The sequence below is a fragment of the Cuculus canorus genome, chromosome 1 (assembly GCF_017976375.1).
Source record: "Cuculus canorus isolate bCucCan1 chromosome 1, bCucCan1.pri, whole genome shotgun sequence".
NCBI classification, from domain to species: Eukaryota; Metazoa; Chordata; class Aves; order Cuculiformes; family Cuculidae; genus Cuculus; species Cuculus canorus.
Genome location: NC_071401.1, coordinates 147009225 through 147034967, shown reverse-complemented (window position 1 = coordinate 147034967; position 25743 = coordinate 147009225). Strand labels below are relative to the sequence as shown.

At 40.4% G+C, this 25743-nt stretch overlaps 1 protein-coding gene across 2 annotated transcripts in view; it reads right to left on the bottom strand.

Moving 5' to 3' along the window:
- ALDH1L2 (aldehyde dehydrogenase 1 family member L2) overlaps positions 1 to 15120 on the bottom strand; it is a 35093-nt gene extending 19973 nt beyond the window's left edge. The window contains exons 1-6 of one of the 2 annotated variants that reach the window (XM_054088046.1): positions 14820 to 15120; positions 7900 to 8041; positions 5497 to 5731; positions 2130 to 2295; positions 1187 to 1288; positions 168 to 257 (exon numbers count right to left, since the gene is read on the bottom strand). In XM_054088046.1, coding sequence (XP_053944021.1) covers positions 168 to 257; positions 1187 to 1288; positions 2130 to 2295; positions 5497 to 5731; positions 7900 to 8041; positions 14820 to 14999 — 915 coding nt within the window. In that variant the 5' untranslated portion in view covers positions 15000 to 15120. The remainder of the gene's footprint in view (positions 1 to 167; positions 258 to 1186; positions 1289 to 2129; positions 2296 to 5496; positions 5732 to 7899; positions 8042 to 14819) is intronic. The other variant, XM_054088053.1, reaches the window with a different exon arrangement.
- Between the last annotated feature and the right edge of the window lie 10623 nt (positions 15121 to 25743).

Below are 25743 nucleotides of genomic sequence, written 5' to 3'. Positions count from 1 at the left end.
TTTCTTTAGGTGCCTCTTCTAGATATACACAATACATCAAATGAGAGCTACTCCAATGTAAATCTCACTTGTATTCACCTATATGCAGACACCTTTACTTTTATAATTAAAAAAGTCAAAAAGAGAGTATAGAAAAGAACAATATTATTCTGGTGTTCAGAGCATACCTGGCCATCTATTGTTGCCCATGCTCCTGGCACTTTATCATGCCCTCGAATCCAATTGTGCAAAGCTGCTGCAGGTTGGTCCCAGGGGATCTAGGAAATCAAGACACGCCAGCTTATTCTTCTCTGTTTAGATAAAATCAAGTCAGTAATGTTTTCCTATATAAGAATTACAAATTCTCCCTCCTTATCTTTCATCCATTCATTTATTTAAGAACATAAAAAGGGTCTTGTCTAATAAGGGAAGATCGGTGATGTCCAGGTAGCTAATCATCAAAGACCTATCAAATGGGATGCACTTAGCAATTCTTTGCTCCCTACAGCCTATGTATTTTTATAGATTTTCCTTCTTATGCTAATAGAATTGAAATATAATTCCTGCTACTTGGTGTTCATTCACTGGGAGGGGAAGAAATTCCTTTCCTTTCTTTTCAGAATGCAACTTTTTTTTTTTCCTTCAACCGGCTCTGCCATTTTTGTTTTGGTTTATTTTTTATTGGTTTTTGTTTGTTTGTTTGTTTGGTTTTTAGCAAAACTGCAAGAATTATCTTTGCAAGCGATGCCAAAATCTTAATACTATGTGCAATTTAATTTTAGTAAAAATAATGAGCACTCCAGCAATTATTGTGGAAAACTCAAATAGGCTTTATTAAAATATGGAGGGAGGACCCTTCAAAATTTTAATAGAGCAAGACTGTTGGTAAACAAAGAGCTATCCCCATTCAATGCTGCATTTAAATTATGATAACATATTAAGAATCCACTGAAGGTGCAGTTGCCATCTAGCTGTGTGTAGATGATCCCAAGTAGGATATCAAGTTTATAAATATATATACCTGCTGAAAGGGAACAGAAACTTAACGTAGGGCTCCATTACACACATCCTTAGAGCTATCTCAGGAATTAGAGGCAGGGAAACAGCTGAGTTAAAAACTCGTGTTAACTTGATATCACTACTATTGTAATCTGAGTTAATAACTTTTCTAGTGATAGTCACAAAATACAGCATTATTTAACACTACCTCTGCATTTTCCTTTTTCTGGATCCCTTCATATGTTGCTCCTTCTTTAGGCTGAGGGATACGAGGGGCCTTACCATCAGCAATTAGATGTACAGCTTCCACCTAAGCGAAAAAGTAAAAGACATAATGTTAGCTTGGTTTGCCTTCAGTCATACTTGTGAATGAGAGAAAAAAACTTTCTGCCACAAAGGGAAATGTTTTATTTTTAAAAACTAGGATTTCTGAAATCTAAGGAACCAGTGCTGCAATGATTAACACACATACATCCTTAAATTATTGTTACAAAATAAATATCCTCAGAAAACTGATGGGACTACTTAGTCACTAAACATATAGCAGCTGCTTAAATTTTACAGGACCAGGGTAAGGCTCTGTATGTTTGCATTGAACTTTTCCCTTTTTCTTTCTGCAAAACATTATTTCTCAGCCTTTAAATGGAGATAGGAAAAAATTACCTAAGGATTCATGATGAGTATTTTTTATGCATTTTCTGGTTTTCATTTGAAAAATAAAGAAAAAGCAAAAGAGAAAAAGGACAAACATACAAAACTCAAATCCACCAGGGCTCTGAACTTAAAACACCGTTCTCCATTTTATTTCAGCCTCACCCCTAACTTTCTGTTCTTTCTGAGCCTGCAAAAATTTCACCTTGTAAAAGCATTCAAGAAATCTATGGAAAGAGCTACATTCCAGACAAATCCAACTTCTTGCCTTCTGTGGAAACAGGATATGCTCTGGCTGCTGCTGGCAACAAATATCCTGAGGCCACCTCCTCAGCTGTTGTGAAGCAGCACAGCTCTGCTGAAGTTTAGGATTCGGCTGAGCACTACAACCTCTGTCTTTCCAAATGTATGCATCTTGTCTATATTTACTTTATTTTGCAACTCCAGCAGATGCTTTTCTTTCCTCTTAAAGTGTTGATATGTAGTACAGCTAAACATACCATAGCTTTTATTCCTTCTGGGAAAAGAAACCGATTGTACAGGTCATCCACAGTATCATTTTGGCCAACATCACATTCTCGCTGCAGAAGTATTGGTCCAGTGTCCAAACCATCATCAGCCCAGAAAATAGTAAATCCTGCTTTCTTATCTCCTTGTATTAAAGTCCTGGATATAAAAAAAGCCTTACAGTAAATATAGACAGTACGAAAGTAGAGAGGGATTTTGACTCATACTTTGTGTCAAACAGATAGAAAGAAATTCCTAACCACTTTTAATACTAGTTTTATTGCTCATTTCATAGTCAGAAACCCACAGTTTTGATACTGTTGACATGTGGTTTCCACAAAGTGACATAAGAAATGCTGCATCTGAAACCAGGGTGTCTACCAAACAGTTCATTGTGACAATTATTTTTAAAGTGTTACTAGTGGTAAGACACACAGGAGAGTGTTTACGGGATCAGCCAGAAATGGAAAGATGTATTTCTTTCCTACATGCCTTTGACCATTTGCCTGCATGCAAACACCAATGTCATTTTCTGTAAGACTTCTCATGTAAGTCTTCCCTTGGCAACCCACATTGTAGCAAGATTGTCTGAGATCTGGGTTATACACATGAAAAATCAGTATTAATTGTAAGCACTGAAAACTAACTTATTAAAAGGAGCGAGGCACAGATTTGTGCAGAATGAGGAACAAACTCTAAAGACAACTGGGAAAGCTGGCACGCTCACAAGAGTGAAAGCTTGCAGAAGATTGGCTAGCTCATATGTCCCTGACCACGGCAGGGGGGTTGGAACTAGGTGATCTTTAAGGTCCCTTCCAACCCAAACTATTCTATGATTCTATGATTCTATATCATATCTTTCACTCATTTAAGCAGCATCTCTTCTGGTTTATATGTACAAATGCTGAAAGAGCACCTGGTGAGAAGTGTCTGTCTGCTGCACGGCTAGAGAAGAAGAAGGTACCTTGGGCAAACGTCCACGTTCCTGAATAGGTGACAGGATGGGAACTACTCTGTGTTCTTTCCTCTGCCCACTACCTCTCTGCACAGACAGCTGCTAACAACAAGGTAGCAGTAGCTGGAAAAGGCTGTAAAGGATGGAGTAAGGAACCCTCAGAGGTCCAAAACCCTTATTGTGCATGGTGCCCTTTTAGACATGCCTAATTCCCACAGGCTTTATCAGTCATACTGTGGGGTTAAAGAGTCTGATTAGCCACAGGGCTGTAGCCACAACAGATGAAACAAGTTGTGATGAGAACAAGGGATGAGAGGGTGAAACTTCAGAATGGTCAACCAAGGCCAAATCAAGGCCAACTCCTAGCTTAGTTTTAAGGTCTTAGGACAATAGCCTTTACCTGAGAAGGGCAGGAGCAGGTTCTTGCAGAAGGAATATGCAAGATAGGGCAAGACTCAGCGATAGACCACTGGGATACATTCCCATTTCTGGAAACCTTCCTCAGAAACTTCCTGAAAAAGAGTTTCTATCATCCTGTGGCATGGATCTTGATGAACTTTTCCACCATGAAAACATCCTTCTAGAGCTCTCTAGATGTGCAGTTCCACTCCAAAGACTTCATGGAGTAAAATTACCTCCTTTTTTAGTCAAATCCTGATGCCTGATCTCTTTGCTGACTGCCCCATAACTTTTGATTAAGAATGAGCAATTGTTCCTTGTTCACCTTCCCATATCTTTCATGGCTTAATGCACTGCTGGCACCCTTCTCAATGACCTCTTTTCCAGTCTGAAGATTCCTCCACTTCTCTTTCATCACATGGAAGCTGTTCTGTACCTTTGACTATCTTTCTTAGCCTTTTCTGAAGCATTTCTATCTCCTCCATGTTCTAACTGAGATACAGACAGTACTTTAGATTCTTCCATGGTCTCTTCTCTAAGTAACAACTAACTTAAAATTTATTGCTACTTGCATATAGTTTGGTTTTTTCCCCTTATGTACATTACCCCATATTTATTAACTCTGAACATGACCACCCATTTTCTTAGTCTCACTTTCACATTATCATGTTTACCAATTTGTGAAGAAACTGTATTTTTATGACAGATTGAATTCAGAATAATTGGTCTACAGTTTCCTGCCCTTCCCTCTAAGTCCATTTAAAAGTGCTATTGCTCTTGCTGTTTTCCAGCCTCCTGCACCAACACAATCTGAAGGAATAGAAACCTGCAGAACCTTTGCTTAACAGTCCCTTGGTCCCAAGAAGACATTCTTATCCTTTCATCAGTTTACCTAAATCCTCTTCTACTCACAGCTCAGCTCAAGAGAATTGTCCTGACTTATTCAACACAAAGAAGGCCTATAGCAACATCTTAAGCTCCTCCATCCTGAATACCAATACAGGTTTCCTACTATGGTGTTCTCTTTGAAAAGCGCACTTATTATTACAAACACATATATCACCCTATATGCATCCCGCTTTGAATGCATTTGAGAAAATGGTTATTATTCAATTTTATGTCCTTAAAAGCTGATTCTTTATTTCTTTTCTGGATCACCTTACTCTCATTTTACATCTATTTTCGCAGACCTTGTCCTTTTTCATTTTAATCACTTGGACACAACTGCCACTTTTCTAAGGATTTACTTATGTCTCTAATAGTCTCTTTTACTCCTCTGTTCAAGAACTTCAATTTAGCATTTTTCCATTAAGGATTTAAAAAAAAAAACAAACCACCAAAAATAAGCCTTTGCTTTGAATCTACAACAAGGTGTCTTTTGAGAAATATTCATGCTGCCTGTAAGATTCTTTTAAAATTATTTCTTCATATTTAGACAATTCCTTATTGAATTTAAACACTGTTATAATGGCACTTATGTTGTCACAAAAATGCTAGATCTGAGTCTACTGTGGTCACTATTGAAGTATAGTTCTTTCACAGTAACATATTGAAACTAGCTGTGTGCATTGCTTCAGAAGACAGTAAGATAAGGCTTTTATTCTTACAGATTTTCTTCTCTCTTCTCCCTTCCCTTCCCTTCTGTGAAACCGTAGCCTCTGCATCAAATGCTGTTGTGACAGTTATCTAGCATTTGTGCAGGACAAGCTAGGAGAGCTGTGTGCTCTCTATGAAAACTGCAGATTGCCTATTTGCCTCTGTGAGTAAACTATATGAATGTACAGATCACATCACTGAACTTCCCAGAATAACAGCTGCACTTGCACTGGAAATCATTCTGAATCTTAGGAATGAAGTGCAGTTCATAAACCGAATACTCAGCTGCTTCAGAGAAATTCCTTCAGAGCAGTTGCAAGTCAGCAGAACTGTGCCAGCATTTACATGAGTAATAGAATAGCTCAACATCCTAACATGACACACACATAGTTTTCATGAAGGAAACTCACCAGTTGATTGCAGAAGCTCCTCGGTGGCGTGGTAGAATGGATGGATGGTAAATAATTGAGCCATGTTTGGGGCAGTCAATAACATCCATGGGGATGAACTGTGTACAGAACGGAAGGACATTTAGCTCTGCTCCAACCGATTTGTAGGCTTCAACTACTTCCTGGATAGGCTTGCCTTTAGCTCTCCATCTGGGGAACTTAAAAACAGGAGTGCCATCCTTCTCCGCTGCCAGTGCTGAGGGGCGAGAACAATTTTCTTTTTTAATTCACTTTTTGTGTTAAAAATTTACACTTGAAATCAGACAGATATTGCATGACAACTCAAGCAGATCTTCAAATGCATGATTAGAGAGTGCTCTTCATACTGTTCTGTGTGTTGTTTAAAAATCTTTGTGCCTGGGTATATTTTATTATTTCTGTCTTTGATTCTCATTGCTACAGCTTATATCATTCTCAGCTTTTAAGTTCACTCTTAAGACTTGGCTAATAAGTACCACTGAAAGCAGAAAGAATGATGAATGCTATTGATTATTTAACAGCGACACTTCACTTCTGTCCGGTCATTACATTTGCCTGCAACAGGTTTGCTTTAGCAGAACTTAATTTTCCACTTCAGATGGAATGTATGTGAATATAACTACGTACAAGGAAGATTCGCTCAAGTCAGCAGCACTTTGTCATGTGGTGCAAATTATTATATACTCAGTAATTTTTTCGCAACTGTGTTTACCGGTGCCTTCTGGATATGCTTTCATTTATCTGAGAGACACATAGCTACACTCAAAATTAAGCTCAAAGGTGAGAAAAAACAACTGCATGAATTGCAGAGAGAATTTTAAGGTGTTTGATAAATTCTGTTGCACAATTGCTTACGAACTCATCACAGAGAGTAGGACAGTAGAGTCAAAATCTACATGTGTTGAGTTGTATGTGTAATAGGAAGAAAAGGGAAAACAAGAGATATGGAAAATTCACGTAATTTAATTTATATTTCTAATCGCATTTTTTGAATCTTCTACCTTTTTCACTTCCTATGCAGGATCTTGAGCTTGACCTGAAACATCTGTAGCCTGTTAGCTTAGGTCTTAAGTAAATACTTACTTTAACATCATTCTGTCAACATTAGTGTGTACTGCAGTTGCTTTTAAAATAAAAAATGGTAGCTGTCTGAAGATATAGAAACAATAGCAAATTTCACTTGAGACTTAAGCTGTTTGAGTCATCTGGAAGAAAAAGCAAAAAAGTACCTAGCAATTTCTTTTTTCCCAATTCTAGTAAACTAATTCTATGGTTCATTTAAAATAAATAAGTGATTGAAATCAGTGGAAGATTCACTTAGTTACATCTGCTAATGTAATAACTGTATAACAACGGTTTATATAGTGTAACCAAGTATTATTTTATGCTTCCAGAGCTGGATAGTTGAGTTGTCTTTTTCTAAACGAATAGTTGCATCCTCTAATTCTTCCAAAGCATGATTAAATTTTTTAATGAGGTAGAGTTGCAGAATATAATTAACCGTAGAACTATATGTGAGTTTGGGAGTGTCACAGCCCAGGTAAGCAAAACTTATGCTCCGTAAAACATGTCAGGACCGGGGAAAAGAAAAAAAAAGACTTCAGACTGCTCATGGAATGCAGTGTTAATTTCTGTTTATCCATAAAGATATACTCCATTCTGGCATTTCTGCTTGCTAATCACATTACCTCACTATTTTTGTGCCACTGAAAAAACTTCCTTACAACCCAGATGATTCAGAAGTAGTGTCTTTGTCACAGTAAATTTTGTTGCATGAGTACAATTCTGAATACCTGTCAGGCAACAACTCTCCTTAGAAAGTCTAGAAAATTCTTGTGCATCTTGGCAACGGGAAAAGGGGGAGCCAAGCCTCTCCTACCCTTTCCAATGGGTTTTCCATAGTCCAGGTGGAAAAGAATAGACTCTGTAGGTACACTACTGCATGCAAGCTTGCAGAAAGGGCAGAAAGCCAGGGAGAAACCATCTTGGCTTCACGCCCTGAGCATCCCAGCCAGCACAGTGAGATAGATGACAGACGTTTGTGCTTGAGTACAGGCTTATCAGCTATTTCCTTTAAGACACAGATCTAGTTCTGGATGACCATGTCTAGGACGTACATTCAAATAAGGCACCCAGATTAATTTTTCTTTTAAATATCAAAATGCATGGCTCTGCATGGTTAGAAACAACTTTCAAATACTGACTAAGTAACAGGGTTAAACTGGTCCTGGGACTTGTGTTTGTTAAAGCATGGTTCTTGTGCCGAATTGTTCCAGTGTAATAAGGCAATATATGCAAGTCATTCTCTTATACATACACCTCATGAAAAGGCAAGTTTGCTGTGTATGCCTATAATTTTAACATTTGGATTAAAGTTACACTTACCCAAGGGATCAGCTTGTCCATTCTTGTCAGGCACTGTGAATACTCCTACAACTTTATGGCCCTCTTTTCTCAGCTTGTTATAAACTTCTTGTCCAAAAATGCTTTGACCTATAAGGGCTAGTTTTAGCTTTTGTTGATAAGCCTGGTAAAAAGAATGAAAAAAACCCCACATTCTATGATGCAAAGAAAATAAGTTGTTGCTTACATTTCTCTCTTACTTTTTCTTGATCTATGTTCTTTTTTATACAAAATGGAACAGTCTTTCTACTCTGATAATCTTTGAAAGAATAATAAGCAGTTTTTTTGAGATTAATGACAGGCAATGTGCAATTCAGACAGACCACTCTTAACATAAAACTATGACCTGATACTCTCATGTATGTTTATACGGCTTTCCCAGAATTTTCATTGGGCAGACTCGCTGCTTGTTACAAGAGGTATAACAAGCTCCACAATCTTATTCATATTCAGAACTAATATAAAAAGAAATGAAAATGAATTTTTTGAATAGGCCTATAAAATACTTTTTCTAGGCATAGTTTAGGTGCCTCAAACATGCCCTCTAAGTCCCTACAATTAAATGGTGCTGTATTATTTGTGGTTAATATGTGTAGACTGAAGAAGACAAGCTTGCATTGTTCCTGCCAAGTTAGAGGTAATGATCATTCATTTTCCTCACTATGGGAGTGGTGAGGCACTGGCACAGGCTGCCCAGGAAGGCTGTGGCTGCCCCATCCCTGGACGTGTTCAAGGCCAGGTTGGATGGGGCCTTGGGCAGCCTGATCTAGTGGGAGGTGTCCCTGCCCAAGGCAGAGGGGTTGGAACTGGCTGATGTTTAAGGCCCCTTCCAACCCTAATTATTCTAGGATTCTATGATTCTATGTTTTTGATCCTCCTACGTGGAAATACTGTTAAATGTGAGGTTCCCTTGCTGGACTTCTATCGCCTTCTGCATTTGCATCCTAGTACACTGAACATGTGCTTTTAAGTTTCTTCAAACTGAGTAGGTGCCAGTAATTGCCCTGACTTTTTCTTTTTAGGATAGTTAGAATCACAACACTACTATGATATCAGAAGATCGTGTACTGCTATGTTATTCAAGTGCTTGCACCCTGAGAAAATGACTGATTTCCTCAGAGTTCCTCTAGATTTAGAGGACAGTTATGCTCCTCTCCCACCTTACATCCGATTTGTTGCCTCTAATGCCTACTTTACCCCATAATTGGTATTCCTGTAGCTGCATGAACTGAATTAAGGTACTGAGGTAGGGAGGCACTGACCTTACAAAATACAGCTCATTCTTAATTGGATCTATTTATTGAACTAATTCATTGCACTGCCACAAGTCCTAACACAGGTCCAGCAGGGGAACAGGAATGAACACGCAGGCACAGGCACTGGCAGAAAGGTGGAACTGTCCCTCTAAGCACTGCCTTTTTATCTGTCATCAGCTTCTGGAAACTGAAAAATGGAAACCTTCAAAAAACAAATGGATGGGGAGACTTTTTTATGAAGGAAAGGCCCACATAGAATAAACAGAAAACTTACCTTTCCCAAAGCTGAATCTGATAGGAACTGTTCCTAGACTCAAACTATTAAAGATCCCTCCTCTTTGGAGGCCTGAATGAAAGGTAGAAAATAAATTCACACACTCCTCACCTTTATTCTTAACCCCGTATCTCCCAACGGTACTCTGACTTCCTTTTTTTTTTTTTTTAATGATCCATTAGATGCCATAATCTCAGAAAGATAAGGAAGAATCAAAGCACTGTTTGAATGTCTTAACAACTGGCACCTATTTCGTATGTTGGCACTTGAAATTTTTTTTTCTCCCTCCTCTTTTCCCTTTCTTGTGGCGGCTGAGGCAGGAGGATATTTTGTCTAAGTGGGTTATTAACTGGACACCAAAAGATCTGGACTGCCCATCAGATCATATGACAAACTCTATCACAAACAAAAATGACTTGAAACACAGGTCACTCAAAACAACAATCCATTTCATTGCAATTAATTTCACAGCTGAAATATTCTGTATGTATTTTGCTGTTTTCAAATGACATTTCAGTTGCGCAGCTGCCCTTAGAAGAAAGAGTCATGAATTGGTAGGTTACATTGCAGGAATATTGAAATATGCTTTTTATTTTTTATATTAAAAAATAGGAGATAACTACTTGTTCAGAGGCAATATTTTCCCTCAGAATGAAACTGCATAGAAAAGCTGTCCCTGTATTATAGCATTAGTCAGCACTAGTGCAAATGCAGTAATTACAGGCTGAAAGAAGCAAAGGTGGACATAATTCAGGCTCCTGAAAAAATCAGATTGTTACCGCTGGCTAGAAAAAAACATCTGTGAGACTGGTGATGATAATATCCCTAACCAATGCTGCACTGCTGTCTGAAGTATGTCCATTACGTTGTTCTTAATAAAGGCAAGACCATGTTCTGAATTACAACGAGCACAACTTATCCTTGCAATACTTATCTAGTAAGGCCCAATGTATGCAAGCAGTTTTCTTCACCAATGCATTATGACTGATATCTTCGCTTTTACAGCAGAAATGTCGCTGCATTATAAAAAGTAATGATCAGATTTTCCTAATCATCAGATTTTCCTAATTGTTTTAACTATAGCAGGCAAATTGGAGAACAGTTAACCTCCTAGATCAGTGAACATTTGGCATTGTATGAAATCCTCTGGTTTCTGCACTGTGCTAATTTGCGTTGGTAGCCTTACTAGTATGTTGAAAAATCATTAAAGAAAACTCAGATGACAGTTACTTATTCTGCCTTAGTACTTTTGTTAACAACTCTCAGTAAGAAAACAAGACTGGAAGGGATCTTCTTAGCTAACAAATCTAGTTGTCTTCCACCACAAGCAATCATGTCATCTAATTGCTTTTATAAATTTACCTAACCCCCTTTTTAAAGTACTTTTAAAGTACTCCCTGCTGTACTCTGTTGCTCTTCTGATACTTGACCAATCTTCTCATAATTTTCAGTCCAAATTTATCACTATTTTAAGAGCTGCTTTTTTTCCAGTTATTCACAAAATGTTAACAACATATGCATCCCCTGTTCCTAAACTTGACTATTAGTTCACATTTCTCTGTGAGTAAATCTGATTCTCAGATTACATGGAACCGCACACCAGTTCCAGTTCCAAATTACTAGTTGCTGTAAAATCAACAGTTTCAATAAAGCTGCATGTGCTTAATTTGTGCTAGCTGTGGAACTGAGTCAGCAAATAGAATCATAGAATCATAGAATCACTAGGTTGGAAGGGACCCACTGGTTCATCAAGTCCAACCATTCCTAACACTCCCTAAACCATGCCCCTCAGCACCTTATCCACCCATCCCATAAAACACCTCCAGGGAAGGTGACTCAACCACCTCCCTAGGCAGCCTGTTCCAGTGCCCAATGACCCTTTCCATGAAAATTTTTTTTCTGATGTCCAGCCTGAACCTCCCCTGGTGGAGCTTGAGGCCATTCCCCCCTGTCCTGTCCCCTGTCACTTGGGAGAAGACAATAGTGAGAAGTAAACAGAGAACACAGTCCCCAAACGAACAAAAAAAGAAAACTGGCAAAATTCAGAAGACTGCAGACTGGCTGAATCCCATTTCTTCATTGCAGTGCACAAAAAACTCAGCCTGGCGGAAAATCAGCTCTGTTGTCTCAGAAAGTTACCAAAGTGGAGACTATTTTCAATTGCAAGATGTATCTGGTAATTGTGCTAGGATCAGTGATTCTTGAGTTACTCTTCCAATTAATGGTACATGTCTATTGAGTGATTTCTGTTAACACCTGGCTTATACATGGCACTTTCTGCATGAACACATACACTGCCATCAGTAGAAAGAAGGAGACAACCCCACAAGTCAGCCATGCATGAGATTTCTACTGAGTTGAAAGAAAGAAAAGGAATCCCATAGTTTGAGGGACTTGTATGATCAGACCACAAATTTCAGTCCTTCATCTTTTGTTTTATTTGAAAAACCACAGTTCTACAGTTGACCAACCACATGAGATATAGCCACCCTGTATTTTCTTTTAGAACTTCTCCTTAAGCATTTTTACCTACGAGTTAGACCTGTGAAAGTGGGAAATCCTTTTAGAAGAATCCTTTTAGAAGCTAAAAGAGGAGAGATTTAGGTTAGGTATAAGAAGAAAGCTTTTTCTGTGAGGGTGGTGAGGCACTGGGACAGGCTTCCCAGAGAAGTCATGGAAATCCCATCCCTGGAGGTGTTCAAGACCAGGTTGGTTGAGAGTTTGAACAACCTGATCTAGTGGAAGGTGACTCTGCCCATGGCAAGGAGGTTGGAACTGGATGATCTTTAAAGTCCCTTCCAATCCAAACCATTCTACCATTCTATGAATGTAATGTGGACATATAACTCAATTAAAATGGAAAGTTCTATAAGATTAGACTGAAACTAGAAACAGTTTGTTGTTTTCTTTCTTACAGAAATGGTACATTTTGGCCAGTGTACTACCACCAGCATTCATCAAGAAGCTCTAGAAAGGAAGCTCATTAAAGAACATCAAAATAACCTTGTTGTTGAATTATACGCTAAATGGATACTGGATTATCGTCACTAACATATACAAAGGTTAAAGTTTTTATTGTTTCTATCGGTGATGTTAAGAGGTTATATTAAGTTTCTTTTGCAGTGGCCTGGCTAACTATGGACGTATAATATTCATTAACAGATGCATAGGAAGGTTGACAGTCATGTAGCATCAGAGTGCATGTTTTGCAGTACTCTTGTAACAGTACTTAATTCCCAGTAATGGTAAACTATGCATCTCAGGTAGCTTAGAGAGACCTGCCCCTTCTTTTATGACTAATCATTGGATAATGTAGCTATTTAGACAGTGCTACCAAAAGAAAAGATTTCGGAAAGTTGGTTCTCACTGTACTGTAATCCTATTTTTTCATTTTGTAAACTTTTAATTTCTTCTTTAACCTTCTAGTTTGCTTATATTACAATGCAGATTAATATTAATTCTGTTTCCCTGACTCAAGTGCTCCCAATTTTGATGAAGAAAATAAGATAAAGGTAAGAACATAAAACCTGAAAATTGCTTGTACAAGCAATCTTATCTTGAATGCTCAACCTGCCTGAAGTCCACTTTTATTTTACAGTCTCAATATGAAAGTACATATTTAAGTTCAACTTCCTACTTAAAAATCCTGGCGTTAACATCTGTTGATATTGTACTGGAATTTATTTTACAATGGCTCATTAAAAGCTATATGGTATTTCAGTGTTTGCTTCCATTCTGGTTCTTTTTTTCTTCAAAAACACCTAACCAAAAATAAAACTAATAAATATGAAAGCACTGCATAGAGAAGCAGCCTGACAAATGCTGATAACTATCTCGTTGAGTTCTAGTTCCTAAAAATGGAAGACAAGTCCAAAGGCTACAGTTTCTTCTCTCGGGAGAACCTAATGCTACAAAACCTATGGGAGAATATTTATTTCATAGATAAAAATATTTTTTTGTTACTGCCTCTTTTGTATGTATGTCTAACATCCAATAGGTTATCAGCTTCTAACCAAATTTCTTGAAGGCTAACATTTAGTAACAGTTACTCTGATTATGAAGCTTACTATCAAAAACATTACAATGTTTTATTTATTTTATTTATTCTGTATAAGAAGTTAAAGACGCTAGTACATATTTTAAAGTTCCCTCTTTTTAAAAATGCATATAGAATTATACTTCCTTTAAAAAGCAGTACTGCAACTTTTATTTCTACTGAGGATCCCCCTACATGTGCTAAATTCCAGTGCCTCCAAATAGCAACCAGTTGTAGAGCCTCCCCTCCCATCTACACAGCTACAAGCAATATGCTCTCACCACTCATTCATTCTCTTTTTTTTTTGGCATGGCTGATTGAATTTCCAAAAAGCTTGTGTTAAATGTCTTTATTCTAATGCCTTCCATGTGTATAGCTTTGGAGCTCTGCTGTCCTTATGCTAAACCGAGCAGTCAAACATGAGACAAAGAACATTCTTTGGGAAAGAAAATGATCTTCTTATAGCCTCACTCAGCTTGCCAGATCTATACATCTGGACAATTTGGATTGGGCAAAGCTTTCAGGGAGTGATTACTTGTAGTTCTGCAGTCTATATATTTAACAGGACATAAAGAATGGCTTGGCTTCCTTACAGCACAGAGCTCTAAAAAAAACCATACCATGGGATGCAGAGGAATTTAGGCCATCGACTTCAACTTTGAGCTAAGAACTGGAGAAGGTCACAAACTAAACGCTTGTCCTCGGACAAAACAGGGGGCTTCGCTCCGGCACTGGGAACGGGCATGGTTCTTCGTAACTCAGAATCATAGAATCATAGAATTATAGAATCATAGAATAGTTTGGGTTGGAAGGGACCTTAAAGATCATCCAGTTCCAATCCCCTTGCTACGGAGGGGGGGCGGGGGGGGGGGGGGGGGGTCCAACCAACTGGATCATCCAGTTCCAACCCCGACCAGATCACGCTGCCCAAGAAGACAACCTTCAGCTTCTCACAGCTCAAATCCAGCGCCCAGCGCTCAAATCCAGTGAGAGAGGCAGCGCCCAGCCACTCTGGCATTGTTCTCCGCACACGATTCCTTCCTGGGGATTCTCGCAGCGTCGCTGGGGACCGTTCCCTGCGGCTCCCAAGCACATCCCTGCAAGATGCAGCGCCCAGATGGTGGCTGCCATCCCGGGCACCGAGATGCTGCTGCTGCACCCGAACCAAGCCCCCTCCCGACCTTTCAGAACCTTTGCTAAAACCCCGGCAAAGAGAATACGCATCACATCCAGAAAAAAAAGAAAAAAAATAAAAAAGTCCCCTCCCGCCAATTCCTCCTCCTCCGGCGGCCGAGGATGGGGAGGGGATGCCCACCCCCCGCCCCGCAGCACCCACCGCGGCCGTGGTGCAGAGGCTCCGCAGCAGCCGGGGCCCTGTCCGCAGCATCTTGTCTCCGGGGTCCCGCCTCCCTCGGCAGCCCAGCGAACACCGAGCCGGCACCGGCGGCCGGGGAGGAACGCCTCGTCTGATGCAACCCCGGCGCCGATGCCGCTGGAGCCCCGCCAGCCGCCGCATCCGCGGGAGGAAAAGCGGGGGGGGGGAAGGGGGCTCCGCACCTGCCGCGCCCGCTGCGCCCCGCGCCGCACGGTGGGACAGAAAGAGCCTCTGCACCCCAATTCTGCCACCCCCGGTGTCCCCCTCTCCAGCTCTGTCCGCTCCTCCTCCAGCGTGACACCCATGGGAATCTGTTATGGCAATCAATGGACCATGCAGATTACCGACATTAATGTTTATCTTATTGCATGCCAAAATAACAGTAATGAGGCTAAAAAACATTAATAACTTCTCAGAAATCCATATCGCCACCATCACCAGGTATTGGAGATCTTACAGCAACCTTCCAGTACCTGAAGGGGCTGCAGGAAAGCTGGGGAGGGACTATTCACAAAGACTTGTAGTGATAGGATGAGGGGCAATGGATATAATGGAGCTGCAAGAATGGGTCCAGAGGAGGGCTACAAAGATGACCCGAGGGCTGGAGCACCTCTTATATGAGGACAGGCTGAGAGAGTTGGGGTTATTCATCCTGAAGAAGAGAAGGCTGAAAGGAGATCTTGTAGCGACCTTCCAGTACCTGAAGGGGCTACAGGAAAGCTGGGGAGGGACTGTTTACAAAGGTCTGTAGTGATAGGAAGGGGGGCAATGGGTATAAACTGGAGAGGGACAGATTTAGACTAGATATAAAGAAGGATTTCTTCACGGTGAGGGTGGTGAGGCACTGGCACAGGCTGCCCAGGGAAGCTGTGGCTGCCCCATCCCTGGAGGTGTTCAAGACCAGTTTGGATGGGGCTTTGGGCAGCCTGATCTAGTGGGAGGTGTCCCTGCCCATGGCAGTGGGGTTGGAACTGGATGATCTTTAAGGTCCTTTCCAACCCAAACTATTTTATGATATTTTCAAAACAGCTCGTTCTTCTTCATAATTCAAAGAAATCTTCTATCAGTTGAGGTGGTCTACTAACATAAATGTTCCAATACCAGTATTTTTTCTAAAGTCACAGCAAAATCTTGTCAGAGGTATGAAGAAGACCTTGAATGTACAAACAAAAATCGGAAGGCAAATAAAAATTACTCCAAAAGGGGAATGAATGCCAAACCCAAGAGCAGATAGCATGGCAGCAGTATAAGCATCACTGCAAACTGGGTCAGGCTCAAACCCCAGCAACACTTCATCTTGACACACTGAGATAGTTGCGGTTGTTCAGCCCGGAGAAGAGAAGTCTCCGAAGGTACCGTATAGAAACCTTCCAGTTCTTGAAGGGGCTACAGGAAAGCTGAGGAGGGACTGTTTACAAAAGCTTGTAGTGATAGGACGAGGGGCAATGGGTATAAACTGGAAAGGTGCAGATTTAGACTAGACATAAGCAGGAATTTCTTCACCGTGAGAGTGGTGAGGCGCTGGCACAGGCTGCCTGGGGAAGCTGTGGATACCCCATCCCTGGAGGTGTTCAAGACCAGGCTGGATGGGGCCTTGGGCAGCCTGATCTAGTGGGAGGTGTCCCTGCCCATGGCAGAGGCGTTCTAAGTAGATGATCTTCCAACCCAAACTATTCTATGATTCTATGATTTTATGACGATCTTAAAGAACAAGGTTAGGTAAAAGGCTGAAATATGCTCTGTTCCTGTCAAGAAAACAGGAAAGGAAAAAATGGAGAAGTTGGTCATCATATGGATGAGTTGTGAACCACACCAGAGAGGTCAGAGGCAACACTTAAGCCAAATTTATGACCTGCAGAGATCTTGCTACAGTAGAAAGTACAATTAATAAAGTCTTGCTTTAAACTTGCAAACATCCCTGTGTCACTGATTTTTGATAATTTCCTGAAAAAGAACAGTGATAGTAATCCCAGGGTTTAATTCCAAGGCCCCCATTCTCTTTTTCAGCGTACTTCAAATGCTCAGCTATACCTGAAAGAAGAGCACCGCTGCAGAGCTTCTGCTCCCTCTGTGATCAGGGGACATGGGAAGAAGAGGCAGTGCAAGAAGTAAATTGTGCCAGTCCCAAAGTAAGACAGGTTGGCACAAAATAATTCCCCATGGAGTAAAGCTGCACAAGGGTTTCTTGTCCCAAAAGGGGGCGAGGGGACTAAGTTTTGTTGATTCTCCCAGTAAATTGCGCCATTTCCAAAGTAAGCCACGTTAGCACAACACAGTTCCCCCATGGAGTAAAGTTACACAAAGGCTTGCATTATGACTCTCATAACTAACATATTTTTTCCCTATATATTCCTGTATAGCAGAACTGTATCCTGCCTTTTATTCAAGGCTCTCAACAGTCCCATAAGTGTAGGTAGCATTGACTGGAATCAACAGAAATCATAATAAAACTTTTAAATTAAAATAAACTGCTAGAATTTGCTTTTGCAATGAAAATTCAACAAAGAAAATCTCTATCTGGTTCCCGTAATTTCTTCTCTACAGAGTGAAAAACTTAGGGCAGTATTCTGCTCACTTCAGAGAAGGTTCTTCTCATGATGCTTTCATTTGGAGTATGTAGTGATTTATTAGATCATGGAGTAGTCAGCTAAGGGAATGAGTGAATTTCTTTGCCTGAGATATTAAAAACTAAACTAGCAGAATTGATCAAAAAGTCACATCAACAAAGGGAGACAACATGTTTATGTTTATACAAATGGTTCCTTCTCTAGTATCTGTGATACTATGGGTTTTAAAGGAACAGTGTACAGTAAATCTAGATTTTCATTAAGAAATGGACAAGCTTTTGCATTTTTTTAAAAAGAAACTTGGTTTTAAAATAGTATAAATTGTTACTGGCTACTTCTATGGCTGTATGGCCTCATATCTTCTAGTCATCTCACACAAAATCTTCCGAACTTCATTGTTTCTTTAAAATCCTCCCTCTTTAAATTGTACTATAAAATCATTAAAAGTCATAATCTTGTTGGACTAAACTGCAGCATTTAACTACTACAGGCACTATTGGTCTGAAAAGCCTGTTGTTAATCTTATTTTTTAATTAGCAGTTTCTTCCAGAAAGATTGGTAATTGCACAGTTTGATAGGTCTTGTTGTAGCAATACAGGGACACTATGTACACACAGTGCACAAAAAAGTCATGCAGCTGACCAAAGCTGCTATGAGCTCAAGTAAAATGTACCGGCATCCAGTCTTTACTAAAGGAACCATTTCAGTAACTCAGACAGCAGAAGGAATCAATGTAGGTGTAGTCTTCCTATGGCTCGATAGAAGGTGCACAAATTCTATGCAATAGAGTGCAAACGACTTCTACTATCCAAGCTGGCATCAAAATGGTCCTATACTGCAAAGTTTGGAACTGGATTCAGGCATTGCTGAAGTTCATGAAACTCAAAATCCTGGTTCATGATGCAAAATTCTCTCCAACTAGAACTTGGCATTTAACTACTGACACACAGGCTTATGGCAAAATACCCAGTTTTCCTAGGTAAGCAATTTGTAATGATTTATGACTATTCATCATACACATGCACACTCAGACAATACAGCAACACATGTGTAAAGCACCAAACTTTTAATTAGTTGGCATACCTTCATCTCCAAAACAGAACTCCAGACCTACTGAGACAATAATATATCTCCATTTACTTCATAGACTACTAAAATGTTAGGTGACAATAAGGAGAAATCCCAAGAGAAGATTTCCCTTGTCAGCAGAATCATGGTATAAAGAAGAGTTTGGGCATAAGATGTGGTCTTTACTTTAGATTTTATAGTAGTGAGAGGGGCAGGGAGACAAATAGGGATAAGGCTATGCTAAACCACATGCAAGGATGGTACCTGCATACCTTGAGCTTCTTCCCTATGATGACAGCGATGAACTCAAGTATACGGGTTTTAAAAAACACTTAACAAATTGGCTCTTAAGAATGTAAAGGATCAGTGTAAACATCTACATTCAATTCAGATATTACATTTTTTGTCATCTGGAAATTAGATTGACCTGTCTGAGAACGAGCAACATTGTGTGACATAGTAAACTCCAACATCAATGATAACTATTGTAATTGTTATTTAAGGATTTATTAATTGGTACAAAGCACTCCTCAGGTCTTTATGTGTTTGGGAAAAGTGACACAGAGTATTCATCATCTGACTTCTGTATCCAGTCAGATAAGTACCTTGTAAATCATTGAAGTCTGTTGTTAATTTGTGGAGAAATCCAGTAGTTCCAGTCTAAATTTATACGCAATTCGTTTGGAGCACATTTTATACATTAATTTTTTCTCTCTTTATCTTTCTCTTCCCATTCTGGTCCTTGCTCCTCAAAGCCAAAGTTTATCTCTGAAAAAAATTACAATTATACACAGTAAGCTTCCCAGCACAGGCTCCCCCTTTCTGTTACCTAATTTTCCAGAGGTGCTGTGTCAGCAAGTTGCAAAACCAGATAGGGGCATATGTATACAAAAACTGTTCAGGAGCTAAACATGCTTGTTCAGTAGCATGCTTACAAAACAAAAAGTGTTTGTATATGCAGAAATGTACACAACAAATGCAAGACCTAATCAAGCTGAAGATTTTAAATCCTCTCTGAAACAGAATTTACTCAGTGTCTTTGAAGATATCATCGAGACTTGGCAAGATCATTAGGGAAGGCTGTGTTCCACAGGTCGCTGAGTACGTGCACATACTGAAATGCTTGGGAAACTGCTCAGAATCTTCCAGGATTTGCTTTCTTTTGAAAATCATGCCCTGGGATTCAGTAACCAACTAAATTAGCTCTGCATAGGCTTTTTGTCTTTGGAAATCAGCCTCGATGGGGCTTTTCATGATGAATAAAGATTCGGTCATAGTTCAGACTCAAATTCCTCAGGAGTACTTCAGAGTTCACCCAGTTTTAAAGATTAATTAAAAAAAAATAAAGTAAGGCTTTGTACTGGTTGTTCCCTAACTATGTTAATTGCATGACAAGTTTCAACTCAAATTGTATACAACAGAAACTTCATGTTTTTCCACTTGCTTCATGAGAAAGCTGTTTCTTCTTTTTATTTATGTTTAAAAAAAATTTCTTATGTTTAAAAATTTCTTTTTGCCTGACATTTCATTTTCTCCAGATTAACTAAAAGGAGGCAGATATTTGATGAGGAAAGGGAATTATTTTACCAAGCTAACCAGTGGAAAAAAATATCACGTGGAGTTGCCTTACTCACACGCAAATGGAAGTCTTTCCAATTCCATACAATAGAATAGAAATTACTTCTGCAAAAGTTGGTAATATCTTTGTGGAACAGAGTTGGAAAGAACAAATCTCAGACAGTAAACACTTTCTGGGAATTCTGCCACAAAAGCTTTGAGCAAGAACTTTATTTTATTTAAAATATTCAAAGAGCTGAGCATTACATGTTCCGCAGGAAAGGAATGTATAGCATAGTAGCCAAATTCTTTCTCCTATAAGTAACTATTATTCTGTCACTGTTGGTGGAGCTTTGCCTGTACACACAAGAAGCAATATTTGCTCTGGATACTTTTCATAATTATTTTTTTTTTTAAATGGTTCCTGCTTGAATGCTATGTTAAAGTTTTCTGTAAGTTTTCAAATATAATAAAAATGCTGTTTAAAAACATCAGGTAACTGTATTGTCCAATATTGAATGGTATTTCCAGCTGGGATAATTTCAAAAGAAAAGAGATTTTTAATACCTCATGGAGTCAAGCCCCTGTTGATTTAAGAATCTATAGATACCTAGCCACTTCATTCCATGAATAAAATGGACATAGTACCATACTAATGCTACTATATTTTGGACTTTATTCTCTTACCTACCCTTTCTATTACTCAAGTGTAACAAGTAATTTCAGCTGGAACATATTTAGGTTCCTATTTCACTCAGTTCATGTTAAAATCCAATATAAAATTTCACTTTCATGGTCTGGTTGAAACAAATCATTGTTTTCTCAGCTATGCCTGTGTTCAGTAACTTCCAGCTTACAAAAAATGACTTTATTAAACAAAGTCTAAAGACTTATCTGACTACTGCATTGTCTGAAGATACCAACAGATATTGCAGCAATCTTAGCAACTTCCTATAAGCTTGTACCAAACAAAACCTTCCTGGTACAAACGAAAGCTATGAGTGTCACCTGACATTCAGAAATGTTTATAAAATGTCAATAATTTTGCATGAGCAAACAGCATAAAGCCATTCAATGACGCTAAATTTATCAATCAAAGCTGAGACAGATTTGCTGTCACTAGAACAGTCAGCTTGGAGACAAAGTCTGGATCAGATTTTCAGCGGAAACAGAAATGATTCCAGTATCTAGCATTGACCTAAATAATTTCGGTGTACACAACAAAACACTGCCACCTAGTGAGCTGAAGGAAAACCCAATAATAAGTCATTTAAATAACCGCATCATGAATGGCATCATAAAATTCAACCAGTGTATTTAACCTGAGCCTAATGGAGATTTTTTTTTTTTCCAGTTGCGGAGCCTCGTGATCCTCTTTTAAAAATGCACTATTTCAATAAATTTTATTTTAAAATAATTTTATTTTAAAATAATTTTATTTTTCGATATTCAAAATAAGCTTTATATTAGCTTATGCCATAGGAATGACAGGGCACTCTTTGGTGTGGTCATTGTGTAGACCAACCAGTTGCATTACCTTGCACGCAGTTTTGATGATCTCACAATCCTGAAATAACCAACCCTACAGTATTTTACTCTTTACAAATTTAGTTCAGGCGTGGGGAATGGAGGGCCTAGCCAAGTGCCAGTTGTAGAAGTTTCTCTCTTGTATCATCCTGCAGAATTCAAGGACGTGTTTTTCTGAGACAGATAACAAAAAGCCTGATGACTATTTTTAAAGTAGTCTGAAAGCCTCTATTTATGTGCACTTTTCCATAGCTGAAAGAAACTGTATTTTGTGTCAAAGAAATTGCATGTGGTTTATAAAGAAAACTTTGATGTTGTTTTGTTTTTCAAAACTTGCAGACATACCTTGGCTTTGAATATATTTATAGCAGCTCTGCAGAGTTCAATGAAAGTTGCCCCTCCATGGCTGTAGACAGAATGTGATCCTTAAAGTCTAGCATAAATTATGGTTTTATTTCATTTGACACTTACCATCTCCTTAGACACACTTGTGCTCACTGTCAGTTGTCAACATCTGCACAAATAAACTTCTGGGGACTTCAAAACCCCAATATAAACATCTTACATTTGCACAGAAGCCAATGAGTGAAGGAGACATTTTTACATTATGATTATTTGACAATCAATGCAAAGTTCTCTCACTGAAAAAGAAAAGTTATTCCAAACATTGTTTATATAATTTCACACAAACTTACATTTGATCTCTTCTTTCCCAGGCCCAGGCTAATCTCTTAGAACGCTCTTTAAAGAAGTAAATATCATCAACAATAAACCTGACAACCAGATCTTTCTTCCCTAGAAGCTTCTAAAGTCAATAGTTTCCAAAGGATGGATTCCTTTTAATCAGAAAACAATTATAGTAGGTGCTATTTTCAGACCTGCTGCATCACAGAGTTAGCTTTTAAGGGTGATCCTTCACTTAAAAATACATCTTTCACTGGAGCTGCTATTTTTGTTGCTCTTTCTCCACTGAAATTGCTGATGCTCCTGGTGACACTGCTTTTGAAGTCATTTCCATTTCTGCTGATGCAACAGATTCTGCTGAGGTAATGTAGTTGCTGCGGTCATTGTTAATGGCCCTGAAAAGCTACTTCTCTTGCTATTCAAGGAACTTCTATTTTTATTCTCTGATATTACATAGACCAGGGCCCTGAAGGAAAAACAGCGACTGAATGCATGCAGGTAAGTACCTCATGGCTCTGTGTGACAGCAGATGACAGCAAGATGATAAGATGACACTATTGCAGCAGCCACCCTGAGCAGCTCCAGACCCTCCGCCATAGTTACGATAGTTCGTTCCACAGCTTCCTTCCTCCAGCATCAGAAAGGGGAAGCGCTGGGCAAGTGCTGGGGATGGGTGTGAGGCGGGGTCACACTCCACTGAGTTTTCTCTCTTCTGAGCAATGTGACAGAGGCATGGAATCATAGAATCATTGAATCATTGCAGTTGGAAAATATGTCTAAAATCATCAAGTCCAACTGTCAGCCCAACACCACCATGCCAACTAAACTGTGTCCTGAAGTGCCACATCTACAGGCTTTTTGAACACCTCCAGGGAAGGATACTCCACCACTTCCCTGGGCAGCCTCTTTCAATGTCTCACCACTCTTTTTGTAATAAAATTTTTTCTAACTTCCAATCTAAACCTCCCCTGGCACAGCTTGAGGCCATTGCCTCTTGTCTTATCACTTGTAACTTGGGAAAAGAGACCAATACACGCCTCACTACAACCTCCTCTCAGGTAGCTGTAGGGAACAATAAGATCTCTCTTCCTCTTTACCAGGCTAAACAACCCTCCACTGCTCCTCATAAGACTTGTTCTCCAGCCCCTTCAGCAGCCTTGTTGCCCTTCTCTGGACATGCTCCAGCTTCTCAATGTCTTTCCTTGTACTGAGGGTCCGAAAACTGAACACAGGGTTTGAGATGCAGCCTCAGCAGTGCTGAGTACAGGGGGATGACCATTTCCCTGTCGAGCGCAGGGAGATAGTCACTACTCCTGCTGGCCACCCCACGTCTGGTACAAGCCCAGAATCAGTGTGAGAGGGACTTGGGCTAAGACCAGGGAAGCAGAAAAGCTCAGAGTCTCCCACCTCAGAGATAAACTCTGCCTGGGCAGAATGAGGAGCTTTCATAGGCAGGGAAGGGTCAGAGGAAAGAGGAGAGAGGGCTGTCCTGCCCCACTGCCCTTCGCAGGAGCCCCAGGGCCCAATGGAAGGGTCTGGAAGAGCTGCCGTGTGAGGAGCGGCTGAAATCACTTGGTCTGTTCAGCCTAGAGAAGAGGATGCTGAGGTGGGACCTCACAGCAGCCTAGAGCTTGCTCACTGCCGAAGGAGGAGGAGCAGGCACTGATCTCTTCTCTTTGGTGACTAATGATAGGACCTGAGGGGATGGCAGGAAGATGTACCAGGGAAGGTTGATACGAAAGGCAGTTACTATTACAAAAAGTGGAAATTTTTGATTTAACCTAAAGCAGAGTTAAGTTTCATCTAAGTAATTGTAGACAGAATGCCCCTCTGACAGTGTGGCTTTTTCAAGCAGTGTTTTTCCAGACACTGTTCATTCTTTGGAGATGAGAACGCCTTGTGTGCAGTGTGGTCTGTGCTGAACAGATGTGTCTGCTGTGGTCACCTCTGTTTGCAGCCTCTCCCCATCTCAAGTGCAAAGTCAGGCAGAGATGGAGCTGGCTCCAAATTAGCAAAAGTTTTGACTATTGTGAAGTTCATAATAGCATTAAAATTTGCTCTTGGAAAAGCATAGAATATGCAAAAGATTTCTGAGAGAAATTATACATATGCATTTAAGTGGGAAATCTGTACTCTCCCAGCTCTTGTCTTGCCACACACAACAGATGGAGATCGCTCCCTTGTGTTGCCCAGGCCTGATAAAGGGTGCTTGCTTGCTAAAACTCCAAAACGAGTATTAGGGAGTTTATTTGTCGGCATTTTCAGTATCAGGTTTAGGTTGGATATTAGGAGAAGGTTCTTCACCCAGAAGGTGGTGGAGCACTGGAACAGCTCCCCAGGGCAGCAGTCATGGTGCCAAGCCTGACAATACTCAAGAAGCATTTGGACAACTCCCCCAGACTCACAGTGTGAAGGCTGGGGTTGTCCTGAGCAGGGACAGGAGCTGGACTCGATGATCCTTGTGGATCCCTTCCAGCTCAGGTCATTCTAACTAACCTGATTCATTCAAACTAACCCAATTGCCTGTTTAGAGAGGCTCTCCAAAGGGATCTGAACAGACTGGACTGATGGGCTGAGACCAATGGCGTGAGATTTAATAAGGCCAAATGCCGGGTCCTGCACTTGGGGCACAACAACCCTGTGCAGTGCTACAGACTAGGAGAAGTCTGGCTAGAAAGCTGCGTAGAGGAGAAGGACCTGGGGGTGTTGGTTGACAGCCAACTGAACGTGAGCCAGCAGTGTGCCCAGGTGGCCAAGAAAGCCAATAGCATCTTGGCTTGTATCAGAAACGGTATGACCAGCAGGCCCAGGGAGGTTATTCTCCCTCTGTACTCGGCACTGGTGAGATTGCACCTCGAATACTGTGTTCAGTTCTGGGCCCATCATTACAAGAAGGATGTTGAGGCTCTGGAGGGTGTCCAGAGAAGAGCAACAAAGCTGGTGAGGGGGCTGGAGAACAAATTGTATGAAGAGCAGCTGAGGGAACTGGGGTTGTTTAGCCTGGAGAAGAGGGGGGGTCTGAGGGGAGACCTCATTGCTCTCTGCAACTACCCGAAAGGAGGTTGTGGAGAGGAGGGAGCTGGCCTCTTCTCCCAAGTGACAGGGGACAGGACAAGGGGGAATGGCCTCAAGCTGTGCCAGGGGAGGTTCAGGCTGGATATCGGGAAAAATTTTTTCACAAAAAAAATGTGGGGACTGGCACAGGCTGCCCAGGGAGGTGATTGAGTCCCCATCCCTGGAGGTGTTTAAAAGACAGGTAGATGAGGTGCTCAGGGACACGGCTTAGTAGTTGATAGGAATGATAGGTTGGACTCGATGATCCTGGAGGTCTTTTCCAACCTGGTGATTCTGTGATTCTACGGTTTTATGATTCTGTGATGCTGTGATGCAGTGACGGGCACAGCCCGCAGGGGGGGCGCAGGCGCAGTGCGAGCGCCGCCCTGCAGGGGGCGCTGCCTCCCGCACCGCCTCCCGCCGCCGTC